General features: G+C 30.6%; 1 protein-coding gene across 1 annotated transcript; it reads right to left on the bottom strand.

The window, feature by feature from the left end:
- Positions 1–11,524: 11,524 nt before the first annotated feature.
- LOC144571891 (cytokinin dehydrogenase 10-like) lies at positions 11,525–15,713 on the bottom strand. Its single transcript, XM_078321288.1, has 4 exons — positions 15,098–15,713; positions 14,485–14,876; positions 12,736–13,001; positions 11,525–11,964 (listed from the first exon to the last, which is right to left on the bottom strand). Exons 1-4 carry the CDS (start codon positions 15,690–15,692, stop codon positions 11,661–11,663), a joined length of 1,557 nt encoding a protein of 518 aa, XP_078177414.1. The 5' UTR covers positions 15,693–15,713; the 3' UTR covers positions 11,525–11,660.
- Between the last annotated feature and the right edge of the window lie 1,583 nt (positions 15,714–17,296).

Genomic DNA, 17,296 nt, shown 5'->3' with positions numbered 1-17,296 from the left:
ATTGACAGATGACGATAAATTAGAAGCTTCAATATAAGCACGGGAAAGCACGCATGAGAATTAAAATGCAAATTGGTACCTACCTTTCTTGATATTTAATACTTCTTTAGTATACAATTAATGTTGTTGCCAAGATAAGGGATGCATAGGGCTGCCAAAAAAGCTCATAGTTCATTATTTGATTGACTTCAATTCGAAAAAAAAGATGCAATTAACTTGTTCGATTGAAGTTTGTTCTGAAACAAATAAAACCAGTTCGGTTTCGAATCTTATTCAAACTCAACTGGATATAGTTTGTTCGAAATTGGTTCGCGGACTATTTAGGTTCAAATCTCAAATTAACATGTATAGTTCAAATTAGAGCAACGTCAGTGGCTTAGTGCAAAGTTAAAGTTTCATTTCAAATAGGTATAAATAGGTACCTGATATGATTAGATAAGATCCAATGCAATGCTTAGTTTAAGCTATCTAATTTTTTTTAAAATAACTAAGGGCAGTAAGGCTGCCAAAAAAAACTCATAGTTTGTAATTCAATTGACTTCGATTCGAAAAAAAAAATCGCAATTAACTCGTTCGATTGAAGTCCGTTCTGAAACAAATCCAATCAATTCGGTTCGAATCTTATTCAAACTCAAACTAGAATAAGATTAATTTGGTTTGATTCGTTTGCAGCACTAGAGGTGCATAATTTGTTTGTATTTTTATCTTATTGGAAAATGATTGTTCCCCTACCAATTTAGAAAAAAGCAAGAACTGTTCCCCTACAATATAGATATTTAAATTGTTAAGTTTTGTACAAGATTCACCCTTTCGAGTACATTAAAAATTGACATCGTTATTCAGTTTTGGTACATCAACATTTGTGTGCCGGCCGGTATAAAAAAATATTAACAATTCTTTGTGCATTCTATTGATCAAGATAATCGTGAATACTATATAAAATTTAGTCCATCAGAAAGAATAAACCATATATAAATATAAATTTATACATGGTTCACCCTTTCTCAATTTTCTTTTGAAAAGGAAAAAACAATTTGAAGGAATGTATATTTATTCTTCTTGTATTCATGTAACATAGTTATATTATAGATCACAAATTAACTTTCATCTTCAACCAAGATAATTACTGTAACCAGTAACCACTTTTAATCATTAAATTAGAGAATTCCTATAATTAGAAAATTAGCAAACATATTTCTACAAGCTTTCCAATTTCTGCTCTTTGACTACAGAATTTCCTGGTATTTTATTGTTTACTGCTCCAGGAATAAAACTAAAAATGATGAAGATATCAGATAATATATGGGAAAGAAAAAATTCCTGACACTGATCCTGTTGACCGGAACCAAATCTGCATTCGGCCCACAAGTCCGAAAAGAAAAAAGAAAAAAAGGTGCTTCTGTTTAAAGTTTGATATCCATGAAGTCTTTTATACCCTTAGTTGGGCTTACAATCAAATCTCTTCAGGCAATAGGTCTGGACCTTAGCCATCCGATGTGGGTCGAAAGCTTGGTTCTACAAGAATTCTTTTTAGTCCATTGGTAATGTAGTAATGTACTAAGGGAAAGATAAATTATTTTAAAAGGAAGCGGACAGGGAATAAAAAAAATAAAAGAGCGGTGCCCAAAGCAGAGGAAAGGAAGGCGACTCCAGGCGATCAGGAAAGTAAGAAGTTATGGCGACTTCTGCTGCGTTTATTTTTTTTTTTATGGGTGTCAGACTGAAGTAAGACTGAAATAATATATCAGTTGCAGGTGTTTATTTTTCTTTCGGTGATGAAAAGGTAGTGACTTCTTCTTCTTCTTTTTCTTCTTTTTTTTGAGGAAAAGCCCTTGGGCGTCTATCATTACCAAAATAATAAAAGTCTGTTACAATACTGAACCAAATAAAGCAAGCAAATGCAGGAATATAAAACTAGTGTTTGCTTAAGTTACAAATAAGATTATCTAAAAGCAACACTGACTTAGTAAGGCATCTAGAGTCCCTGTGCCCTGCCAGAATTCAAAAGGTAGTGACTTTGTACAGTAGATATATCTTATATTTTTAGTTTGATGTTTGTGTGTTATTTTTGTATTTTTTTTTCTGTCTCTTTTTTTTTTTTTACTTAGAGGTGATTGTTCTGGACTGGTTAATTCGGTTCTCAATCTGATTTGATTCAGTACCTTCTCGACAGATGGGTGACTTAGTCTAATCGATTCAATTCCCGATCTGATTTGGATAATTATTAGATGCAGTGTCTTCTCAGCTGTGATATGCGTACAGAGGAAACTATCACTGGGCTCCTATCACTCTAATCAAGCAATGATGATCCTTGTGTGTTTTTAGTATTATTTAGTTGTATGTTTTCAAAGACACTCGTCTAATCTTATGTAACAGCTACTTTGTAACTTTGTTTTATCAATATAATTATATACAGACTTTCACCAAAAAAATATATATATTTTAAAGTAAGCGTTGTTGATCGACTTATCGTCATATTTGTTTATAGGGGTGTGCTTTCATAATCTCATAAAAAATTAAAAGATTGATTTGCTACCGTTCATCTAATAAAAAATAAAAGAATAAACTATATTTGTCACACTCCAAACCAGGATTTCTGATTTAAGGCATAATCACCCTCACTTCGTGTTTATTAAATCAATAAACACGCAAGGCTAAATAATCATAACAAAATAACAAAGCGGAAGCATAATAATCTCATAAGCAACATCAGTCATACAATATAAGTAAACATACACATAAAAATAGTACAGTCCATCTCACATCAAAATAAACATCATCTAAAGAAGTGGGATACACGATCTAACAAGTTCTGTATATAATACATGAATACGAATACTTATAACTAGTGTTTTAAAATGCGGTTTTGTTCATGCATGCGGAAGGCCACTGCATACCGCATATGCGGTATGCAGACGCATATGTGGATTTTAAAATAAAAATTCACGTATAAATATTTATTTATTTCCACGTAATGACATAACCAGCGATAGTTTTTTGACTTTTTTCACATAAATTTTAATTAAAATACAATCATATTATCAAAACCGCATGGGAGAACTGCATGGCCGCATATTTCAGTCCGCATGGCCGCATATTCGGACCGCATGGCCGTATTTTTAATCCGCATATGTGCTTTTTTATTCTCCATGACCGCATATTGGGACCGCATATGCGGCCACATGGCCAAAACCGCATGGGAGGACCGCATGAGCATTCTGAGCATAGCTGCCGACCGCATACGCATATGCGGCCCATGCGGCCGCATTTTAAAACACTGCTCATGATCCTAATCAAAACCCTAAATAAAAATAAATCAAACGGCGTGGCCATCAGAAACAGCTCCTGGCATCTCCTGCTGTGGACCGCCAAACTCTGTATCTAAAAACCCACGAAACAACTTATGGGTGAGCGACTAATCACCCAGTATGTGATCCAAAATTATCCTCTCAGTAATTCTTTATGGCTAAAACATTTTTAAATTATAACTTACGTTCAGTTTGTAACAGTAATTTTATATGCACATGTATTATCAAAATGACATATCTCAATAGCTAATAAAAAAAACATTTTAAAATATATGACTACTTAAAAAAAAAAAAAAAAAAAAAAAAAAAAAACACAAACATCTTTTTTTTTTCCCCAAGTCTCTCTCTCCTTTGTCATGCGTCCTTTCATCTCCCTTTCTTTACTCTCTTTATTTATTTTTATTTTTTTGAGAAAGCTAACTGCCAACTCTTTTTCTCTCTCATCTCTCCTCTATACTTCCAAAAAATTTCCAAAATTTTTTTTTTCTACCTATCTAAATCCTCCTCTGGTTTGGCAAAGTTCGGATTGGGTATTGTCAGAACATAGGCCCAATTCGGCAGTGTGTTTGGGCTTGTGCGTAATAGCACAAATGAACTCTGTTTAGTGTTTGGTCCTGGTTCATGTTCCGAGTATATAGTATATATTTTTTTTCTCTTCTTCTTTCCAATAATTTAATGGTAGGCTATGAACAATCATCGTTTATAATTTAATAAACTAGAAATTATAAATTATAAATCCATCATATATTATTTGAATATGATGCATATCAATTTTATTTAATTTGAAATATAATAGTAATTCATGAAAACCAAACAGGTATAAATCTAGCTTATATTTACTTGTATAATACTATCATGTAACATAACTTCTAAACCAATATATTAACAACATGACGAATCACAGAAGGTATACAAAAAAAACTAGTAGGGTACTCTCCCAATTCTGTTTTTATTATAACCTACGCCACTAGTGTGGTAGGTCCCTTCATTTGTCAATGAAGGCGAATGTGTTGCCCTCTTTGGGAAGGTTTCAGAATGCTACTTTAATGGACTCAAATTTGGAACAAAGTAGGGTTTGTAGGAAATTTACAACAAATTCATTATTTGTTAAATAATTTCATGGTTCATTAAATAGAAAAAAGCTAATAGTCCCCCAACTCCAGTCTTTCAAAAATCTCCGGATATTTTCAACTAATTCTGTAAACATCAATACTAAATCCTGTAAACATCAATACTAAATTCTGTAAACTAATTTAACAAATCCTATCAACATAAAAACACGTGAAAACTGTTAAAAACGCGTGAAAGATGTTAAAAACACGTGATAGTTGTTGAAAACGCGTGACAGCTGTTGGGGACCACCTTATGTGAACATGCATATAGTATCCTGTGAACATACACATATTATCCTGTAAACATACACATATTATCCTATAAACATACACATATTATCATGTAAACATACATATTGTACTTGAAATTATGGCAGTTGTGGCAGTTGAAAGCGCGTCAGAACTAAGCTAAAAAGGGAAGGCTTTTATACACGAGGATTTTCGGGGGACTGTAGCCCGGGGGACGTTACCTTTTCTCCATTAAATAATTTTCAAAGAGTGAGGTTATGTTACTATGCATAGCGCCAGTGTTTTAATATTCGATTTATATGTAGTATGCAGAAAGCCACCGCATATGTGGATGCATATGCGTTATGCGGCCGCATTTGCGGACTTATATATGTGTATTTTAAATGAAAATTCATATATATATAAACAAATATACGGTAATATGTTGTATAAAGCACTGTTAATATACTATAAACCGGTAATACGTGGTACACTGATAGCGCATAATGGTTTGTACTATGGACCGAATATTACTACACTGATATTACTAGACCGAATATTACTACACTGATAGCACATAATGGTTTGTACTATGGATCAATATCTCTTTTTTAAATTTTAAATAGTCGAATTGAACAATTCAACATGATCTCCGTATGAAAGTGTACTTGTAGATCAAATTTTATATTTTTTTACAAAAAAAATTACTATTTTCTAGATAGGTAGAAAATCACTTGATCTACAAATTATAGACCATTCAAAATTATTTATTTTCTTAATATCTAAAAATTGTAAAATAATTTTGAAAAAATGTAAAATTTAGTATGCAAGTATAGTTTCATATGGAGATCATGTTAAATAGTTCAAGTCAACTTTTTGAACTTTGAAAATAAAGACATTAGTATGGACCAATCTGCATTATATATAGTATCGTAGCTTCACTCATCTTCAATTCCAATTTAATTTTACAAGCATTTAATTTAAAATTATGAAAAATCCATTTACGATATATTTACGATACACACACACACATCAAAAATGCAATTGCCTGATATATTTTGTATTTTAAAATTCTTAAATTTTGTCTAGTGAAAGTTTGAGTTTGTTCCAATTATCTCCTAATTATTTTATGTTAGGGTAGAGCAGGGGATATGGTAAAGAATACGGAATTGATTAATTAAATTCAAAGTCAAGGTGCTACCAAGTACTTCGAGTTAAAGATTGAGAGGCAATTTTCTATACAAATTTAATTCGTGAAGGATACACAATAACAACAATATATTATCAACTGCAAATTAAATTCAATGGCACTGAGATAAGAAAAGTAAATAACAAGAAAACATATCATCATTTTCCGAATTTAAATATAGAGTAGACTAGGGTGTTATTAAATTTATCAAGTTTCTTTGTAAATTCAATTCTAAAATTCATCGGATTGATTTCAAACAACAAATTCAAATGCTAAAATCAATCTACCTTATAGTGATACGTCTACATGCAAAGTTTTTAAATATTTTTAATTAGTTTGTATAGAGTCGAGTGATACAAAAATATTCAAAAAAATTGAATTCATTCAAATTAATTTATAAACCTTTTAATTTTGACCGCTTAACTTTATACTAAGTTAATTCTAAAATTTTACATATATATGCATCACTCATAAGATAGATCGGTTTTAACAGTTTGAATTTGTTATTTAAAATCAATCTGATAGGTTTTAAAATTAAGTTCACATAGGAGCTTCATAAACTTAAGGACACCCTAGTTCTACTCTTAAAACCCTGTTTGGATGCAGAGTAGAGGAAGGAAGGGGAGGTAATATAGAATAAAAGGGAATGAAATATAATAGAAAGGAAGATTAACATATTTAATCTCTTTGTGTTTGAATTATAAATGAGGAAAAATAAATTTAATTTTTCCTTTCCGACTTATTTCTTATTTGGTTGATTAAAATTTAGAAGGTTAATGAGAAACTTGATGGTTGTTGCAGAGCTGTGAGAAAAAACTAGTATGAGAAATATATATGTAAGATATAAGGTTAGACTATATTTGTGTTATTTTTTCTAAAAATATTTGCAACAAAAATTTTTTTCATCCGTTACAACTCAAATTGAGAGAGAAACTGATTCTATTGATTACAATAATACAATATCAAATCTTTCATTTCATGTACCCTTCACCTCCGATATAATCTTGTCAACTAAACACAATTCGACAAAAAAAATTATTTTCTTTCCATTTCCCTCCCTTTTACTCTCCATCCAAACAAGATGTAAATATATTTGTACATCGAACACATTAGTTGTGTGATTATGTTAAAAAAATTGACTTTTTTATATTAAGTCAACTATCATTAACAACGATTTAAAGATCAGCTAGCTATCATGGACCACATTTTAAGAACATTATCTAGCTAGCTTCATCGTGTGACAACTGTCCCAAAGATAATGTCACAAAGAATAATTTATGGGGTTTGTCTCCCACATGAAAAATTTTCTTTGCTATTTTAATTCGATTCATTGATTGCTTAACTGATACATTCTCTTATTTGCCGATTTTTTTAGTTACCACCTCAAACTTTTAAAATTCTGATATTACCATTTTTTTTTTCCAAAGTTCAGAATTTATCATGACTCATGGACGTCAGACTGATCTGCGTACCAATTTGGATGTGTGCGCCGATCAATATGGCACACTAGATAAACAACAATTCCAATCATAATTAGTTCAATTAATGGACAAATCTAACAATTACAAATTTAAATTTAAATTAAAAACTAGTACATAATTTTTAAAAAAAATAAAAGACTTAAGTTGTAAAAAACTTACAAATTTTGCTTTTTAGCTCAGGAGAAAGAAGGCTTGGATTAAGTAAATGAAAAATGATTCCTATTTGGAATATTTTTACCACAGACATATAGCTCACGCACCTAAATCAAATTTTTTTAGTTAACACCTCATTAAATCCAAATTAAACAATTATCATCCAATCAGTCATTTTTCCATTCCTACCACTCATGCATATCCAGTCGCACTAAATTGGGCTGGTGCGCAGATTGGGGATGCACACCAATTTGATGTGCATACTGGAGTACTTCAGCCTATATCACCGTCATGTATTTAGAAAATATGTTTTCAAGTATTTATTCAGTTTTGTACATGCCTGAATACATCTCATTTAGAAAATAGTCTGACTAACTTTGTGAAAATAAAAATATTGATGTCAAATGCCGGGATATAAAATAGAGCCGGCCATGACCTTAATAAAAATATTGATGCATGTCATGTACTTCCATTTGCAACAAATATATAATTAACATTATTTTTATGCTCTTCTCTCAAAAAAACATTATTTTTATGCTCAATTATACACATACTAATAAGAAATTAGTTCCTTGAGTGTCTGACCTTCAACTACATGAGCACTTTCAAGTCTCTTTTGATTGAGATATGCCAACTTTCGCCTTCAGTCCTTTCAAAGAAATTATGTTTCAATGTTTATTTATACGTAAGCCATTTTGACTTACATGCAGGTAGCTAGCTTGACCTAGCTTTTTAATTGTTAATTTTTATATTTTACTCAATCTAGAGAATGCATCCTCAAAAATTACAAATATCATCTGTTCTAATCTGAAACGCAAACAATATTTGGAGCAGTAGAACTAAAAAATAGCATAGCTCTCTTTTCTATTTCTTGTATTCCACATAATCTAAAAACCACATACGTTGAATGAAATAGGGGCCAGATTCACATTATTCTTCAAAAAAAAAAAAAAAAAAAAACCACACAGGTAACGTATATATCGAGCATAAATCATATTCTCAGTCCCAAAAATATTAGTAGTCTCATGAATCAACGAGGCTATTTTAAATTAAAAATCAAGCTGTTGGAAACTACAGACTTAGTGCAGTGGCAAAGATAATATTTTTCGTGTAAGAGGTGACAGTTTCAAAATTCAAAATGAACAATTATTTGTGAATATTAAATAGTTGGATAACTTGACTTCCAACTTTTATTAAAAAAATAATATTTAAAAAATATTGGAGTGTACTGAAACTTTTTAATAATAAAGAAAGAATTAAAAAATTAATTTATATTTTCAAGAAGATTAGCATTGCACAAAATTGTTTAATGATTCTATTTCCTCGCAAAACGTCAAAGTAAAGAACCCCTCAATCATAGATTATCTTTTATCATAATTCTTCTGTGTAAGGAGCAGTTTTTTTTTTTTTTCCTTTTTGTAACTTCCAGTTGTAAGGAACAAAAGAAGGCGTACTAGTCCGCGTCGTGCATTAACTCAAAAGAGTATTTTTTGAGTTAATAGATATTGACCGTCCGATTGTAAACGGAGTCTATCCGGTTCTGTTTAAAACATAGGAGCCTTTAATATTAGTGCGAATTTAATTTGCATAAATTTTAAAGCTGATCGGACGGTCTAGATGTATTAACTCAAAAGATTTCTTTTTGAGTTAATGAAGAGGATACGAATTCCAAGAAAACAGAATGGAACATTTTCGGTACAGGCGCTAGAAAAGAAACGTTATGACAACTTCCAGTCTTCCATGTATTGTATATATGAATTTTGTAATATACACTGCATTATAATATTATCTCGTTTTTTCTGTGCTAAAAGCGAGTGCCCAATTGGTCCATTGAATTGTATTAAAATAAATAAAAATGGCAAAGTTATCTTGAAAAAAATAGGACATTAAAAAAAAGAGGAGGGTTCAAATGCCTCCATGTTTTTGTGCCTCCATCATGCTTCCATCTCTCTCCATCATTTTCGAAGTTCAAACAGTCGATCCGAACCGCTCAATCTAACCTCCATACTAAAATATTTTTGGAGACCAAATTTTATATTTTTAGGAATTTTTTTACTATTTTTTTAGATAGGTACAAAAATACTGTTTTTAGATGGTTCAGATTTACTGATTTTGTACCTATCTAAAAAAATAGTAAAAAAATTCCTAAAAATATAAAATTTGGTCTCCAAGCATATTTTAGTATGGAGGTTAGATTGAGCGGTTCGGATCGACTGTTTGAACTTCGAAAATGATGGAGAGAGATAGAGGCATGATGGAGGCACAAAAACATGGAGGCATTTGAACCCTCTCTAAAAAAAATTATAACAACACGAGCAACCAATTATGTTGCTATATATCATACGGGTAAAAACAGAGTATATATATAATATCTTATCCGAATTCAAAAAGTTCGATATATATATCCAATATTCAAATATTTGTGTGGAGGATATGGATATAATTTTACATTTTAATCATCTATATTCGAATAATAAATATATACCATATAATTTAATATATATTATGTAAAACAATTATATTATTCATCATTATAATTATATAAATATTATGAACTTTGGTATTTCTTAATAATATTTTATATATTATTTTAATAAATATCTGAATGATATCTGATATTTATATGTCCATCTAATATTTAATATGTATTCGTATTCAAAAAATAAAAATATATATAAATATAGTTTTACCACTATCCGCTCCGTATCCAATTCATTTTCGCCCCTAATATATCTTACCAACAATTGTTGTTTCCTCCAAATGAAAATTTTGGCCTTTAATTAAACAATTTTTGCATGAGGATTCAAATATCTTATATCGTTTTATTGTATCTCGTATATTTTATCTTTATTTAAAAATTTAAATAATCTATTCAAGATTTCAATTCAATCAACATAATATCTATATTTAAATGTACTTGGATACCAAATTTTGTTTTCTTTTAAATGTTTACTATTTTTAATATAGATACAAAAACAACGATTTTATACATATTTAAAAATAAATAGTAATGCATTTCCAAAGAAAAATAAAATATGAAATTTGGTTTCCAAGCACATTTTTATGTGGATATCATGGTAATCAATTTGAATTGATTGTTTGAACTTTAAAAATGAAAATAAAGTATATTAAATATAAAAGACATGATGCCTTTGAACCCTCCTCTTTATGTAGTCAATCCCAATTTTATGATATATCAAACAAAAAAAAATTGTCATAAATTAGTATCGTACCTTGTTTGTTAGCATATTTCACAAAAAATGAGGATGTAATTTAAACATAAATTAGTATGGTACATTGTTTGGTAGAAACAGTTTTAGTTAGAAATACGTGACACACCGTGACGTGACGTGACAAATATGTCGTAATTTACTTACGTGATGTGATGTGATGTGATGTGATGTGATGTGATGTGATGTGACGTGATCAACTTTCTTTTTCAATTAACGTGACTAAAATAATGACGGACGATCATGTCACGTGCCGTTACACCGTGACCACACGTGACGTGGCGTAAATTAGTCACGTCAAACTTTTTTTATATTTTAATTTAAATTATTGAAAATTCATAAAAAAATATATATTAAAAATATGAAAAATTCTAAAATAAGTAAACATTGTTGTAATTTTTTTTTAAAGAAAGACCATTGAACATCTGACATTACTTTAAAAATTGAAATTACAAATATTCATTACACTAAACTAGAAAAAATAAAAATCATGTAGTACATGAGTACCAGTATTACTGAACTTACACTAAAAAAGAAACCTGAATATGCTATGCATATAAAAAAAGTTGGATACTCTATGTTTCATACCGTGACCACATGACATGTAATTTTCGCTCGGATGCAGTCACGTAATCGACACACATAACGTGACATGACTGATCACACCGTGAGTAATTTCCTTCTCTTTACTCTTAGAGGTGTTTATTGATTGGTTGGATTAGGATACAATTGAATTAAAATTTATTTAAGATAAAATTATTCGATTTGTATAAATATAAAATTTATTTCAATTAATCGAATTAGAAATTGAATCACATAAATCGAATTTTAATACTTTTTATTCAGAAAAGTCAATTACAATAGAAGTACAATGTCTTTTATTGTTTGCCAAATATACAAAACGAGCAAAAGATGGGATAAAAAAGACATTCATTTCAATAAAGAGTTGCAACCATAATTTAAAGTTTTTCTAAAGGAGTAAATATTTGTTGACCAGGAGACAAGAGTACTTTTGGATCATACTTCTTTTTCCTTGAAACAAACTTGCCCCATTTATTGCCAAATTGCCTTTTCCAATCTTGTTGACTTGTAAAATGAGGAAGATACTCTTTGCATCCTAAGTTATATTCTTCACAAATGCTTACTACTTGATCATTGGCATCGGTTAAAGCTTGGGTGTTGTTTGCTATTGCTGTCCAAAGAAGGCTTGCAGCATAGAAAATTTTCTCATCAGGAGTCACCGCTGACATCTTATCATCCCACCTGCAATTAATATTTCAGTTGAAAAATCAGTTGAAGCAAATGCATGCAACTTCTAATATATGAAGCATGCAACCTCTAAAATATTCATACAAAATATTCCAATTATTTGAAGCATGCAATCTCTAATATAGAAGACATTTTCTTAATCACTACATCAACAACTTACATGTATGATGTATCAATGTAAAAAGAGTGAGGTTATCTAACTATCTATATTCTCAACGCTCCCTTGAGCATTGTCATGTAAAATTTGTGCGCCAAATTATGATGCATCAATTAAAGAGAATGCATCATGTACAAATTATGCATGATTCATTTTTTTCGATGCATTAAAATTTATACGTGATTATTCATTTTTGGTGCAATAAATTCCATGTTCGAAGTATTAAAAATGTATTGGTGATTTTCAAATGTGTTTGATGGTCAAAATAAGTGCGAATCTATACAAAATTTAATGCATCGTGAAGAATGAATCATGAATAAATTAAAATTTATGATTGAAATTGTAAATATTTGTTCAATTTATAAAATATGCGTTAGTGGACCTCTTGCCCTCTTATATTAAAAAATAATAATTAATTTGTCGTAAAGAATGAATCATGTGTAAATTTAAATTTACGCATAGTACAATATTTGTGCAAACTCACACACTCAAAATCAACATTGAACACAAATATTTGTGCAAACTTTCAACAATTCTATGATTTAGAGTTTAGACATATACTAGAAAATGTCCTAAATATTATTTTAAAACAGAGATGGAGAACTTACTTTGCTCTGATCATCGGAAAGAATAAAAGAGTGCCACTCGCGTTATTTCCTTTCAAAATACCCTTAAATATTATTGAATCGAATTCAAGTACTTTTGATTTGGGCACAAACAAATCAAGCCATGGATGAGGGACCAGCCACTGCCCAAGGGGTGTCAACTGAACCTCTAGATAGTATAATCGATTAAGAAAATCAAGAAGCGGCATGTCGATGCTGAATGCATACCCAGATATGTAGTGTAACTCTTTCAGCAAAACCTTTATATTCTGTCAAAAATATCATCCAATTAACACATCCAGCTCCTCTAACATCTAACAATATATTTCCGGCCTCTAAAACCTATTAAATCGGCTACAAATTAAAACGGTTCATACCAATTTTCTTAACGAGAACTTCGTTTTCATATGAAAAAAAATTAATTTTCGAATTTGTTGACTTGATTGGGGTCACAAAAGGATATAGTAAAATAAGATGCGTACATAATCCACTTGATAGTAAATAAATTTGAAAATTTAAAAAAATATATGGAAAGAAGCTCTCATTAAAAAGATTGATTTTAACAGTTTGATTTTTTTTATTTAAAACCAATTCGATAAATTTTAAAAATTAAAAATATATTGTTAAAATATAAGGAAACGCATTAGCCGTACTATAAGAACAAAATTGACGGACCATTAAAATTGTGTATTCAATTCATATAACATCAGAATCTAATACCATATTATATTTATGTGCAATACAAAGCAAGATTCTTTCAATCATTAGAACTTTCTTTCTTGTTGACGCGTATTAATTATTTTGGATGTGTGTGTGATGCAAGAAAACTATTTCTGGAACCATGATAACGTAAGAAAGGAGGAATTCTATGTATACTCCTCGAAAACTTTGAAATTATGTATTTGCCCCTCTAAAATTTATAATATCATATTTACCTTTCTAAATTTTAAAAACTCACAAATTTATTTAATTTTCTACTCAATATCATTTTAAATTTGTAAAACTTCCAATTTTATCCTTTACTAAAAAAAATTGTATGTTAAGTAAGAAAAATATCTAATCTTGTAATTAATTTGTTTCCAAAGACAAATGGTTCATTTACCTACTTGTGACGTACACACAGTGACATTTATATATACGTGTGTGTGCACATCACACAAGATACTAAACCATCCTCCTCATGATTGGTTAATTAGAAGATTGAATATTTCTATTAAATATTTTTTTTATAAAGAGTAAAATGAATACTTTAAAAATTTGAAATGAATTATAATAAAAAAGGTAAAAAATTGATAAATTTGTTAGTTTTTTAAATTTAGAGGTAAGTATGTTACTTAGAGCATCTACATCCATAAAACTCAAAAGGATTTCTAAATAACTGTTAACTACTTTTTAGAAATTATGGTCTTTAAAGTTTCTAACTCTCACATCCCTGAAACTCATTTTAGGGTTTCTATTAAGCCACATCAGCAACAAATTAAAAAAGAGAAACAATTTGAGCCAATTATTTGGCCAACATAGAGTTTATAAACAGTTTCTTAATAAGAAACTTTCCTGCATAGTTTCTAAATAAGAAACTCTCCCACATCCTGAAACTGGATTAGAAACTGTCACGTCAGATTAGAAACTCTAATAGTTTCAGGGATGTAGATGCTCTAAGAATTTTAGAGAAAGAATACTTAATATCTCGAGATTTTTTAGGGGTATACATGAAATTCACTTTAAAAAAAAAGGATTATTTTGAGATGTTACTTGATCTACTGACGCGGCCGTCGTATCATTGAAGTATACAGCAGCATCGATTAGGTATACCGGCCCATCAGTTTCATTAAATAACCGAGTTATCTTTTCTATGTCGCTATCCGAGAAACCTGAGCGTATAACTTGTGCCTTGCTGAGAAAAACTTGTCCTCCCACAAAATCGAAGCCTGATAAATCGTTCTCTATGGATATCAACTTCTCCTGATCCTTCATCAGTAGTTCCACGTCTGTGTAGAATAGCCGGACCTGTCGTGCTGTCTTTTGAGCCGGTTCCAGTGCGATTCGAGCTCGAGTTATTACCCCGAATTGACCCAGACCTCCCAAAGCACCATAGAATAGATCAGGTTCCATATCTCTTGAGCATGTTATTGTTTCCCCAGTTCCTGCATGCATATTCCAATTAATAAAATAAGATGTTCCTATTATGTTTTCAGAAACTAATTCCAAAAAAATTGATCATGTTGTTCAGTTTATAAAGTAAAATCACTTTAATTGCTTCCGCGTAGATTTTCAGTGTGCAACGTAAGTTCTTCATGGAATGTTTGATTGATTTATGTGTCTCTTTTTTTCATAGTATATGTACAAATATACACAATATATGTACCTGTAATCACATCCAATTCATATACATTAGATATCTGGGGACCATGCTTAAACGCTGCGCCACTAATCCCCGCATTTGAGAGTGTGCCTCCGACTGTTGCTAACAAATAATCTGTAAACACACGTGGCGTTAGACCATGTTTAAGTGTCATATTTAGCACATTAATCCATGTCTGCTCGCCACCTGCATCAACATAGGGGATGGGGCCGTTGCTCACAGTTATGCGGCAGTCGCTTTGGTTACGGCCGAGCGATGGCATGTACACTAGAACGCCGTCTGGAACGAACGTCTGGCCTTGAGTTGAATGGCCTGCGCCCCTTTGGGAGATTGGGAAGGGCTTTGGGGACCAATAGGAGAGGCGTATTAGTGTGGCTATGTCATTTGGAGAAGATGGATAGAAGACAGCGCCAGGGGTGGATTTTGACAGGTTGCCAAAATCAGTTGCAAATAATGACGTGTCATTGGGATCGGTGGATATTTCCGAGAAAATATCTAGGTTTGGTAATCCATTGTGCTGTGATAGAACAAAGGATGTGAGAGTGATGAATATTGTAAGAGGTAGTATGATGAGGGAACTCAGTTTAGTAATCTCCATTTGCTGTGAACTGTGATAGAGGTGCTACGTTAGATCGGGGACAGTAAAATATATATATATGCATGTATATATACTACCCGGAGGACTTTGAGGCTTTGGACTATCATTGTCAAGACAGGTATTTAAACAGATGTTGATATGACTTTGGGCTATGATTGATTGCGGACTTGGGAACCTCTAACAAATTCCATAATAATTCATAAAAAGAAAAGCTGAGAAAATTAAGTTGGTGCATTGCCTTAATTTAGCCACTAAATCAAACGTTTATTTTCAATAATTCATAAAATTTAAATCTATTAGCCTTTTATACAAACTAATTTCTCCAAGTATATATAATAAGGTTTAGAAATAATTTGGTAGAGGAAATAGTTAAAGTCGAGTGACTTTTGGCAAATATTGGTTGATAAGAATATTCTACAAGACAATATATATATATATATATATATATAGAGAGAGAGAGAGATGGGCTACGGTGAGTTGCTAAGTAAAGCGACAATTTTACTTCACGCTCATATTTTGTGATTTTAAATTTCAAAACGGCGATCCGAACCATTCATCTTGTTCTCCATATTGAAATGTGCTTGGAGACCAAAGTTTACATTTTTTTTGGAATTTTTTTACTATTTATTAAGCAATTTTGAAAGTCGCTGATCTGATGGTCCAGAAAATTTTACTGTTTTTTACTGTTCACAGCAAAATAACAATTTTAAAAAATGCTTAATAAATAGTAAAAAAATTCTAAAAAAATATAAAATTTGGTCTCCAAGCACATTTCAATATGGATTAAACATCTAACGGTTCGGATCGGTTGTTTGGACTTTCAAAATAAAAATACGGCGTGAAGTAGAAACGCGTTTTACTTCGCAACTCACCGTAGCCCATCTATATATATATATATATATATATGTTGTATTACTTTTACTAGTCAAATAGCTAGGCGTGTACTCCTGCACAAGGGGTTAAGACACGATGACTTCCTTATCTTGTTTTCCTTTTCGATCTAGTACTGTTAATATTTTAAATAAAATTATATGCTAATGCACAACAAGTTGGTTACGTTATTAATTTGTAAGGTTTAAAATATTTTGATAATTTTGGTAGCATTGTAAATCTACACTCTGTGTGGACAATACTAATATGACAAAAATACAATGGTTTTTTAGGAAGATTTTTCAGTTATTAATAGAAAAATAGAGGTCTAACTTTCAACTTTTATTTAATGTTTATAAAATAATTTTACTTCTTAATTTTGAATGCACGGCCTTTCTACACGAAGGATATTATTTTTCATTGGTTCTTACTTCTTAGTATAATTAATAGGATTTTGACAAAATAAAAAATCATAAAATTTGAATTTATTATCGTTGTTTATACAAACCATTTCTTCAAGTATAATAAGCTAGATTCAGAAATTATTAGGTAGAGCAAGTAGTCAAAGTCAAGTGACTTTTTGCCAAATTAGCATTTCTTTATTTTACTGTCTTAAATACTGGTTGATAAAAATATTCTACGAGGCAATAGACCTTGTATTACTTTTACTAGTCAAAATAAATAGGCGACTACTCTTGCACAAGAGGTTAAGACACGGTGACTTCCTATATTTT

Source organism: Carex rostrata, chromosome 19, assembly GCF_964058835.1.
Source record: "Carex rostrata chromosome 19, lpCarRost1.2, whole genome shotgun sequence".
Classification (NCBI taxonomy): Eukaryota; Viridiplantae; Streptophyta; class Magnoliopsida; order Poales; family Cyperaceae; genus Carex; species Carex rostrata.
This window is presented reverse-complemented; position numbering and strand designations above follow the sequence as displayed.